At 48.1% G+C, this 12,376-nt stretch overlaps 1 protein-coding gene across 1 annotated transcript in view; it reads right to left on the reverse strand.

The window, feature by feature from the left end:
* Positions 1–10,331, reverse strand: part of ppp1r1c (protein phosphatase 1, regulatory (inhibitor) subunit 1C) — a gene marked incomplete at its 5' end in the record, with an annotated part of 63,998 nt that extends 53,667 nt beyond the window's left edge. Inside the window, 3 exons of the mRNA XM_084321580.1 lie at positions 4,881–4,915; positions 8,339–8,399; positions 10,251–10,331. Coding sequence (XP_084177706.1) covers positions 4,881–4,915; positions 8,339–8,399; positions 10,251–10,331 — 177 coding nt within the window. The remainder of the gene's footprint in view (positions 1–4,880; positions 4,916–8,338; positions 8,400–10,250) is intronic.
* Positions 10,332–12,376: the final 2,045 nt, after the last annotated feature.

The following is a 12,376-nucleotide window of genomic DNA, read 5'->3' on the forward strand; positions in this document are numbered from 1 at the left end:
TTGTTCTGCAGCACCATTCCTCCCGACCCTCAGCTCAGTCGTCAAGGAGGTCATCACGGCAACAGACTCCAGTCCGCCAACTCCACCCAGAAAGAGTAGGCGAACCGCAGTTCTCCCCTGCCCGTGCACCTCACTACTCCCCAGCCGAGGATCACCTAAGTATGGCTGCAGAACTAACCGACCAGCTAGAAGATTTGAGTATCCACGAGCCAGAGTGGACACTTCCCCCACCTCTCAGCCGAGCCACTCACCCCCTCCAACGTGCAATCGAAGTACCCCACGGCCTTCAGGCTTGCAAGCAGGAGAACCAACAGAACCAAGGCTCCTCTCGTCAGCCCAGCCAGCCCAATAGGCCAACCCAGAACCTGCCGCAATCAGAGGGCCTGGCAAGAAGCGGACCCTCATACTGGCCACCGACCTCCTACCCGAACCCACGAAGCACATCCAATGTGGCTTCGCCTAGCCGCAAGTACGAGGAAAGGAATGAGCCTCAGCAGAGTTACCCGCCACCAACCTGGGCGACACCTCAGGTCATGCAGCAACCCATGCATCAGCACATGCCTCAGTCTGCACACCAGTCAGCACATCAACCTCCGTATGTGCCCTACCTCGCCTACCAAGGGAACCCAGTCATAGCGAAACCATATCCCTCCACAGTATACCAGCATGCACCCCCCAATATAGAAGGTCCAACATTCCCGGACTTTAACAAGGAGGATAGAGCCCAATACGTGGAACTACGCCTTTCCCTCAGTACACTCCTCAATCCTTCTCATTCCGAGCATTACAAGTATGCCATTCTGCTGAAGCATATAAAGGTGCCGCGTGCCCACCGCCTGGTGCTGGCTTACGCAGAGTCAGGTATGCCCTACTCGGAAGCTCTGAGGGCACTGGACGAGCGATACGGACGCCCATACCAGTTTGCTTTGAAGGAGATAGAGGACATGGAGCGCTCACCACCCATTCGAGACGATAGAGCCCTCGACGAATTTGCCATCAGAGTGCAGTCGCTAGTCGGGATGCTGAGGTCTCTTCAAGGCGAAGGTCACGAGGAACTCCATTGTGGCTCAAACGTGAAGCGCCTCCTCAACAGGCTTCCCAAACACCAACAGGAGAGGTTCCGTCGTCAACAGTACAGGAAGAACCCAGACAAGACAAAGCTGTCCCTCACCGACTTCGCAGAGTGGCTGAGGGTAGAAGTCAGATGCCTGGACATTGAGCCCTCCCTTCATGCTCACAGTGAGAACGACAGGAGAGACCCCAAGTATCAGCCCAAGATAAAGGTCACTACGGTGATGCATGGTACAGACAACCCCCAAGATCCTCCACCTGAAAGGCCCTCCAAAGTATATCAACCTGTCCAGACCCAAGGGAAGGGTAAGATATACTGCCCCTACTGCGAGTCAGAACACTACCTCAGCCAATGCGAACGCTTCGCTAAGCTGACCAGAGGGGAGATAGTGGACTGGATCAAAGCCAAGAGAAGGTGTTGGAGATGCGGTCGTCCTCACCTAGCCTCTGCCTGCGACCTGAAGAAGCCGTGTCGACTCTGTAAGTCCAAACACCTCTCCGTCCTGCATGAGGTTAACCAGAGGAGTGGGAACGAGCCCACCATCACCTCAACAGCAGAGACTCACTAACTGGATCAGCCAAACGGATACAACCGAGTGCTCCTGAAGATCGTCAGAGTCAACCTGCACTACATGGACAGAGTCTTCAACACCTATGCAGTGCTGGATGATGGCTCAGAGAGAACCATCCTGCTCGCTTCAGCAGCACGCCACCTGGGAATACAGGGTCAAACAGAAGACTTGACCCTTCGCACTATCCGCCAAGACGTCAAGACCCTGTCAGGCTCACGTGTCTCCTTCGCCATCGCCCCAGCATCCGAACAAAGGAAAAGGTTCCCTATTCAAGGTGCCTTCACCGGTGAACAGCTAGGTCTGTCTCAGTACAGCTACCCAGTCACCCAGCTCCAGGAGAAGTATCGCCATCTGCGAGGCTTGGCGATTCCACCAATCGACGGAGCTCAGCCAACCCTCCTGATTGGATCTGATCACGCCAACCTGATCGTACCGATCGAGCCAGTGCATCTGGGCCCCCACGGTGGCCCTGCGGCTGTCAAGACTAACCTCGGTTGGACACTCCAAGGTCCAGCAAAGTACATGCAGCAACAGCTTCAGACCACACAGTGCTTCTTCACTGCTGCTTCCTCCCCGTCTGCCGAGCTATTCAGCCAAGTCGAACGGCTGTGGCAGCTCGATACACTGCCTTTCAAGAGCGAGAGGTTAGTGAACAGATCCAAACAGGACAAGTACTCAGTGGAGCTGTTGGAGGCCGAGACCACCCGTGTAGAGGTCAACGGAGTGCAGCGGTATGCCACCCCCCTCCTGCGAGTCCAAACCATGCCCAAGCTGCAAGTTTCAAGGGAAGCTGTAATGAAGAACCCACGGAACACAGAGGAGAGACAAGCCCCTACTGAGGTTCCTCTGGAGGAACCTAAAGACAGACGAACCACCATCAGGGTACCAGTGGGACGTCCTGCCCTTTGGGACACATGCAGCCCCTGCTGTGCAACCTTTGCCCTCCAGAAACATGTCATCGAGTCTAGCCAACCAGCAGAGGATGTTCGCCACAGTGTAGAACAGTGTTTCTATATGGATAACTGTCTGCAGAGTCTGCCCACCAAAGAAGAGGCAAGCAGCCTTGTGAACAAGCTGAGAGCCCTCCTAGCCACAGGCGGCTTCGAGATCCGCCAGTGGGCCAGCAACCAGCCAGAGGTGATCGGCAACCTGCCCAAAAAGGCCAAGGCAGATAGCAGTGAGAGATGGGTCTCCCAGACCCATGGGGAAGCTCAAGAAATTACACTAGGACTCAGTTGGCACTTCATGGAGGACACGCTCCACTACAGACATCGCCCAGTTGCCCCAAGCCAGACGACTATGAGAAAGATACTAGCAAGCCAGTACAACCCCCTGGGTCGCATCCTGCCCTTCACCACAAGGGCCAAAGTTCTGGTCCAGAAACTGTGGGACACAGACCGCGACTGGGATGACCCACACTTACCTGCCGATCTCCTGCAACCCTGGACCACAGGGGAAGAAGAGCTCCCACAGCCCCCAACAGTCAGCCTCTCACGGTGCTACTTCCTCATGGGGCGGCCCGACTCCTCACTCCCTCCAGTGGTGTACCCTGAATCCGAAATCCTCAGCCGGAGAAGATGGCGACACAGTCAGGTGTTAGCCGACCAGTTCTGGACCCACTTCCTGCATAACTACTTTCCCTCCTTGCAGTCCAGGCAGAAATGGGTGAAGGATACAGAGAACCTCACTGTCGGCACGGTGGTGATGGTGATTGACCAGAGGCTACCTAGAGCGCTGTGGCCTGTAGGACGGGTCACGAAGACCATCAGGAGTGCCGACGGGAAGGTGCGGTCTGCAGAGGTGCAGGTAGACGATAGGACCTACACCAGACCAGTGGCCAAGCTTATTGAGTTACCAGCCATCCCAGAGGACGCCCCGACAACGACTCCGGAAGACAGTTGAGCCTTTCCATGAACTAATCCACACCGTGGATTAGGGGGCGGCTGTACAAAAGGCCAAAGGACTGGGCAGACATAAGGACTGTGGGGTTCTGCTGTTCTGCTGTTCTGCTGTTCTGCAGCGGGACGCCTCTCAGTCAGACATAAAGGCTGTGGGGGGCTGCTCTGCTGTTCTACAGCTGGATGCCTCAGACATGTCTAGACATGTCTGTCGATAGCCAGCATCTATATATACTAGTGGGCTTAGTGATTCCTTCAGTTCATGTGTGCGTCCCTGATCACAAGTAAGTGTTACATATGTGCATAATGAGGACGCTTAGTTATTGTTGGTGATTTATATGGTTAAGGCTTATACTAATGTTATAATTCTACCAGCTGTTTAGGAAGCAATTTACCAGTATGTTTATAGTGATAATCTAGCCTATTGGGTATAATCTATGTTGTTGATTATAGTATTTAGTATCTGCTTAGCACAGTTTATCCCTGTAACTAGTACAGGTAAAGCACTGCTTATCCCCATTGGTAGTTCCACTCGTGAGGTTTATGTTACTTGTAGCAACAGTATATTGTATAGTATATAACAGACTGATTAATAAGTACTAGTAACGCTGATGTCTTTGTTTCCTCCCCATTTAGAACCACACACACTCTCACATACTCCCACCGTGTTAATGGGAAATAGAAGTAGAAATTGCCTGTGCATCTGTCTGACCATTGATAATAAAACTCATCAAAGAACGTTCCTGCCTCCCGTGTCCTGACTAGACACCCCGTGTTGTTGACTACATTTCCTAACCACCAAGAGCTTCACTACACTTACCTTAGCCAAAAGGTACTCCAAAAAGAATAATTCCAATGATCCCATCGGCGATCACGATTACTCGTTTATATGTAATTACTCGTATACGGGAAACTATAGGTTTTGAGGCGAGGAGATCTCCTAGCGATTGCTCTGCAAGAGTTCCTCCCCCTCAGAGCGAGTCAGGAAAGAAAGGGAGCAGGACAGAGTCAGTTTAGTTCAGACAATCAGAGTTCACTGCCACCTGGTGAGATTCGATCGTCATTGCAATTCCAACGTAGGAAGATGAATCAGAGACACCTAGAGGGCTCCGGCTGACCGTATAGAACGGGGATCAAAGGAAAAGATCAAAGGACCAAAACCCAAGAAATCAAGGGTTTCTGGCGCTCAACGCATGGCGAGATAACCCGACTTTTCTCGGGTTTGGCGGGCAAAGAGACTTACTGTAGTACAGTATTGTATAGTGTAGTATACTGTAATGCAGTATTGTATAGTGCAGTATACTGTAGTACAGTATTGTATAGTGATGTATAGACTCACCTGAGTCCCACTGGCATCGAGCTGCTCCCCAGCATCTGGAGGAGGAAGAAACACTCATCAACATGTAAATGAAAATAAAACATTACATTTTATAAAATGTAATAATGAGTTATATTATTCTGGTCAGAAAGCTTAGAAAAATATAATCTTCCACCTACTAGAGTCTGGGAATGTAAAATAATGGTTGTATGTTCTTCCATGTACTAGAGTCTGGGAATGTAAAGTAATGGTTGTATGTTCTTCCATTTACTAGAGCCTGGGAATGTAAAATAATGGTTGTATGTTCTTCCATGTACTAGAGTCTGGGAATGTAAAGTAATGGTTGTACAGTATGTTCTTCCATTTACTAGAGTCTGGGAATGTAAAGTAATGGTTGTATGTTCTTCCATTTACTAGAGTCTGGGAATGTAAAGTTAATGGTTGTATGTTCTTCCATCTACTACAGTCTAGAAACGTAAAGTTATTGGCTGTATGTTCTTCCACCTACTATGGTCTTGGAACTAGATATTAAAGGGATCATTCTAAATTAATTAATTAGTTGATTAAACAGTTTTATAAACAAATACATAGATTTTGATCTGTCTTATCAGGGCTGCAATGTTTTTATTGTCATAGATATTCAGTGAGTCGCTGGTTGGATATGTAACTCATGTAGTGAACTGGCAGAAGTTATCCAGCCAGGAGCATCCATGCAATGCAGCCTCACATGGCTGCTAACCTGTTCCCTATAACAGTGAGGGAGAAGTGAGGGAGCAGTGAGGGAACAGTGAGGGAGCAGTGAGGGAGCAGTGAGGGAACAGTGAGGGAGCAGTGAGGGAGCAGTGAGGGAACAGTGAGGGAACAGTGAGGGAGCAGTGAGGGAACGGTGAGGGAGCAGTGAGGGAACAGTGAGGGAGCAGTGAGGGAGAAGTGAGGGAGCAGTGAGGGAACAGTGAGGGAGCAGTGAGGGAACGGTGAGGGAGCAGTGAGGGAGCAGTGAGGGAACAGTGAGGGAGCAGTGAGGGAACAGTGAGGGAACAGTGAGGGAGCAGTGAGGGAGCAGTGAGGGAACAGTGAGGGAACAGTGAGGGAACGGTGAGGGAGCAGTGAGGGAGCAGTGAGGGAACAGTGAGGGAGCAGTGAGGGAACGGTGAGGGAGCAGTGAGGGAGCAGTGAGGGAACAGTGAGGGAGCAGTGAGGGAGCAGTGAGGGAGCAGTGAGGGAGAAGTGAGGGAGCAGTGAGGGAACAGTGAGGGAGAAGTGAGGGAGCAGTGAGGGAGCAGTGAGGGAACAGTGAGGGAGCGGTGAGGGAGCAGTGAGGGAGCAGTGAGGGAACAGTGAGGGAGCGGTGAGGGAACGGTGAGGGAGAAGTGAGGGAACAGTGAGGGAACAGTGAGGGAGCAGTGAGGGAACAGTGAGGGAGCAGTGAGGGAGCGGTGAGGGAACGGTGAGGGAGCAGTGAGGGAGAAGTGAGGGAACAGTGAGGGAACAGTGAGGGAGCAGTGAGGGAGCAGTGAGGGAGAAGTGAGGGAGCGGTGAGGGAGCGGTGAGGGAGAAGTGAGGGAGCAGTGAGGGAGCAGTGAGGGAACAGTGAGGGAGCAGTGAGGGAGCAGTGAGGGAACAGTGAGGGAACAGTGAGGGAGCAGTGAGGGAGAAGTGAGGGAGCAGTGAGGGAGCAGTGAGGGAACAGTGAGGGAGCAGTGAGGGAGCAGTGAGGGAGCAGTGAGGGAACAGTGAGGGAGCAGTGAGGGAACGGTGAGGGAGCGGTGAGGGAACGGTGAGGGAACGGTGAGGGAGCAGTGAGGGAGAAGTGAGGGAGCAGTGAGGGAGCAGTGAGGGAGCAGTGAGGGAGAAGTGAGGGAGCAGTGAGGGAGCAGTGAGGGAACAGTGAGGGAGCAGTGAGGGAGCAGTGAGGGAACAGTGAGGGAGCAGTGAGGGAGCAGTGAGGGAACAGTGAGGGAGCAGTGAGGGAGCAGTGAGGGAACAGTGAGGGAGCGGTGAGGGAACGGTGAGGGAGCGGTGAGGGAACGGTGAGGGAACGGTGAGGGAGCGGTGAGGGAGCGGTGAGGGAACAGTGAGGGAGCAGTGAGCGAACAGTGAGGGAGCAGTGAGGGAGCAGTGAGGGAGCAGTGAGGGAGCAGTGAGGGAGAAGTGAGGGAGCAGTGAGGGAGCAGTGAGGGAGCAGTGAGGGAACAGTGAGGGAACAGTGAGGGAGCAGTGAGGGAGCAGTGAGGGAGCAGTGAGGGAGAAGTGAGGGAGCAGTGAGGGAGCAGTGAGGGAACAGTGAGGGAACAGTGAGGGAGCAGTGAGGGAGCAGTGAGGGAACAGTGAGGGAGCAGTGAGGGAACGGTGAGGGAGCGGTGAGGGAACGGTGAGGGAACGGTGGGGGAGCGGTGAGGGAGCAGTGAGGGAACAGTGAGGGAGCAGTGAGCGAACAGTGAGGGAACAGTGATGGAGCAGTGAGGGAGCAGTGATGGAGCAGTGAGGGAGCAGTGAGGGAGCAGTGAGGGAGCAGTGAGGGAACAGTGATGGAGCAGTGAGGGAGCAGTGAGGGAGCAGTGAGGGAGCAGTGAGGGAACAGTCACATATCAGATGTTTCATCATCAATCAATCAATCAATCAGATTTATTTATATAGCACATTTCACATGACGCGTGTCAACCAAAGTGCTGTACAGAGGGTAGGTACACATAGATACATAATGACAAGAATCACACTCCGTTTTATGGGAGGGCACACAGGCAAACACATAGGAAAACAGGGCATGAATCAGTGAACGGGAAAGGCTAGTAGGTAGAAGTGGGTTTTGAGCCTCGATTTGAAGGCATCTATCGAGGGGGCGAGCCTAATGGAGGTGGGGATGCTGTTCCACAGTTCAGGGGCTGCGATAGCAAAGGCACGGCCCCCCCCTGAGCTTGAGGTTAGACCTCCGGACTGTCAGGAGCCTCTGATCGGCTGACCTGAGGGACCTGGTGTTGGAATAGGGGGATAGGAGGTCTGAGATGTAGGAGGGGGGTGACCATTAAGGGAGAGAGCCAACAGAATACTTAGCACTGCTAGGTCTGGCCTGACAGGGTTCACACAACCATACTGTAACGTGGCCCACAGGGCTGAACAGGGCTGAGCTCATGAAGCAGATTATACTATTATCTAGTTCCTGTGGAAGGATTTACGGTATAAGAGCTGAGGGCCGCCCCCCTCTCTCTCTCTCTCTCTCTCTCTCTCGCTCTCTCGCTCTCCCCTCTCTCTCTCTCTCTCTCTCTCTCTCTCTCTCTCTCATGCTCTCTCTCTCTCTCCTCTCTCTCTCTCTCTCTCTCTCTCTCTCTCTCTCTCTCTCTCTCTCTCTCTCTCTCTCTCTCTCTCTCTCTCATAGTTATATTTTCATCAGTCCAGTAGGTGCTTTAAGACACGTATACAGATTCCATTACACCCCCCCCCCCCCCCCCCCCCCCCCCCTGTCGTTGGTTGTGTCTCTATACCTGAAGCTGTAGGTTGTCTGTAAACTTGCAGGGTGGCAGGAGTTGGTCTTCTACGGCGGATCTGAGAAAAAAACACACACACACACACACACACACACGCACACGCACGCAGGCACACACACACACACACACACACACACACACACACACACACACACACACACACACACACACACACACACACACACACACACACACACACACACACAAAGTTATTTATGTCCAAATTGATCAACACAAGACAATAAATAATATAAACACAGATAGACATGTCTAGTTTTTACCCTATATTAACATTATACTAAAATTACTGACATTATATGAACTTTAAATAAACATTTCATTACATGACATAACATTTACATTAACTCTTTACATTGATAGTACATCAACTTTACATTGATACTACATCAACTTTACATTGATACTACATGATTGAAATGTCTTTATTGGGAATAACCCCTTGAGATGAACCATCTCTTTTTCAAGGGGGTCCGCAAAGACAAAATACAGAGTTATTATATTTTGACAAACTATATCAAAAACAACAACAACAACAACAACAACAGAATAAACAACACTAACCAAATAAAAAATAAAAGCAACAACAACGACAAGAACATAAACAACAACAGCAATGACATTATAGCACATAATGGGTTCATAGATCTGTTATTATGATGTTGAGGATGGTCAAAGGCCAGAACAGGTCGTCTCACAGTGAGAGGACAGCATTGTTTTAAAAAAATTATTACCAGCTGATTTAAAGGTTTTTGGGTGTTGAGTACAATGGCGAAGATGATGAAGTAGATGAAGAGGAACAAGGTTAGTTTAGTCTTCTGAATGTCATATTAAGTCGAAGACTACCTTTTTAAAATGTTTCTGCCATTATGAATTTAGTATTCCTCCTACACATTTGTATATTTAACTGTATTATGTTTTTTTATTTCTGTATTTCTTTTTATATTTTCTAGATGTGTTTTTGTCTCATTTGGGTGAGCTAGCACCAAGCCACATTCCTTGTCTGTGCAACAAGGAATAAATATAGGGCGACAGTGGCTCAGGAGATAGAGTAGTTGTCTGGTAATCTGGAGGTTCCCCGTTTGATTCCCACTTTAATCATAATTTTCACAACAACAGTTCTCACATATTGGGTCATTTTATTTCAACATACCTTCTATAAAAAGAATATTAAATGTTCATTGTACTGAACCGGTTTAAAGAGCAATTTTAGCTATCTGTCTCAATACTAAGGCTTATAAAGACCAACTTTAGCTCACTGACCCATCCAGCCACAATACAATGTGGTGTGAAACATAAAGCCTTAACACACCAAGAACAGTTAACAAATAGTTATATATTCAACACATACATACATACATACATACATACATACATACATACATACATACATACATACATACATACATACATACATACATACATACATACATACATACATACATACATACATACATACATACATACATACATACATACATACATACATACATACATACATACATACATACATACATACATACATACATACATACATACATACATACATACATACATACATACATACATACATACATACATACATACAGTACATACATACAGTACATACAAACATGCACTGACACATTCATGCTGGCTTTCAGATGAAATACCTATTAAACACTACAAGGCAAGCCCACACACATGCACACATACACATGCACATGCACACTCTCTCTCTCTCTCTCTCACACACACACGCACACACACACGCGCGCACACACCCATACGCGCACACACACACACACACACACACACACACACACACACACACACACACACACACACACACACACACACACACACACACACACACACACACACACACACACACACACACACACTCACTCACATGTTCTGCAGCTTGTGGGTCCAGCTGGCCCTGCAGTGGAGGATCAGAGAACTGGATCTTCTTAGGACTGCTAGGCCCCATACTGATGACTAGACTGACAGAGAGAGAGAGGGAGGGGAGATGGAGAGAGAGGGAGGGAGGGGAGAGGGATGGAAGAGAGAGATAGGGAGGGGAGAGGGAGGGGAGAGAGAGAGAGGGAGGGGGGGAGGAGATTGGAGAGCGAGAGGGAAGTAGGGAGGAGACTAGAGAGGGGGGGGGTCATCTTTGGACTCATAGGGCCCATTATCACTAATCTATAGAGAGAGAGAGAGAGAGAGAGAGAGAGAGAGAGAGAGAGAGAGAGAGAGAGAGAGAGAGAGAGAGAGAGAGAGAGAGAATACTACTTCTATTTTCCATCCTGCCTCTCTCCATCCACTCAAATCAACCTACGACATTCTTCACTACTGGTGACGTCTGTCTGTTTCTGTGTGTGTGTGTGTGTGTGTGTGTGTGTGTGTGTGTGTGTGTGTGTGTGTGTGTGTGTGTGTGTGTGTGTGTGTGTGTGTGTGTGTGTGTGTGTGTGTGTGTGTGTGTGTGTGTGTGTGTGTGTGTGTGTGTGTGTGTGTGTGTGTGTGTGTGTGTGTGTGTGTGTAGACATCTGGAGAAAGTTTCCAGTTATTGTAGCTGGAAGGACACACACACACACACACACACACACACACACACACACACACACACAAAGAACCCCTTGTATTCGTCGGAAAACAAACACTTTCCTCTCACTGCTTCTCCCGGAGAAATCAATCAATAATATTATGAATATGTCTTTTCCTGCCATATGTTAGATATAAACATGTCTCACTCACTGTGAGCTACTCGGCCTCTAGTGGCAGCTCATAGGCCACATGGTGGTGCAGTGGTTAACACTGCTGCCTCACGGCAAGAGGGTCCTGGGTTCAAACCCCAGCAGGGTTTGTATGTTCTCTCTCCTGTGTTTCTCCAGGGTATTCTGGTTTCCTCCCACAGCATAAAAACACATGCTAGATATATCTTCAGTCTGAGGAAATGTACACACATCCAAAACCCTTCCACAGGTGAAACGAAGAATATCAACACATTGCATATGATTCAGATTCAGATCCTTTTATTTGCCATATGCAACAAAGTACAATGGAATTATTACTCTCTGTTTGCTCCACAGCATCAAGGAATAAAAAACAACAATTTACAGAATAAAAAAGTAGGTATTTATACTGTATACAATAAACAATACACTGTCTGCGGTATGTGCAATAAAAATAAGTACAACTAAGTATAAGTAAATTAAAATACTAAATAAAATAAAAATAAGTACACGACAAGCTAAAATAATTGCACATTATATTGATGCACAAGGGTGCAGTAAAGTGGCTGAGCTTTGTACCAGCATTTGAGTCCAGTGATGAGCATATTACAGTAACTGTTCATCAGGCCTGTGGGTCAAAACTCTGGACTCTCAAACCAGAGAGTAATCTTTAAAATATACAATTCCCCTGTGTTGGTCAATACATTTACATTTTAGTGATTTGGAATCAGAATCAGAACGGTCATTGCTGCCAAGTAGTTTTCACATACAAGAAATTTGCTTTGGTCGTTTTCGGTGTGACATTAACGGCCTGATGAATTGAAAATGGGGGACCCTGATGTAAACAAGACGAAAGTCTTTCTCTGGTCTGCATCCCCTTAACAATTGTGTGTATTGAGCTGTACTGTATTGTACCCATTCTGCAATCTGTTAATAAAGTTTTCAATCAATCAATCAATCAATCAGTAACGGACAGATAATAAAATAAAAAGGTGGAATAAAATAAAATGGAATATGAACTAAATTAAGATAGAAGCACAATAGAATAGAATAGAATTATGAACAAAAAATAGGCCAGGGGTGTACAACTGTAAAAAATGAAAAGGTGGAATAAAATAAAATGGGATATAAACTAAGTCAAACATAAAAATACAAATAAAAATAGGCCAGGGCTGTACACTATGGTCAAGTATATACACTAATTATAATAAAATAACAATACAGTGGGCTGTGTAATTGGGCAGTTATGTGCAAAAAGTATGAACAGTGAAGTAAGAACAAGTATGAAGAGTTTTGGTTGTAT

Source organism: Notolepis coatsorum (assembly GCF_963971535.1).
Source record: "Notolepis coatsorum genome assembly, chromosome: 9".
NCBI lineage: Eukaryota > Metazoa > Chordata > Actinopteri > Aulopiformes > Paralepididae > Notolepis > Notolepis coatsorum.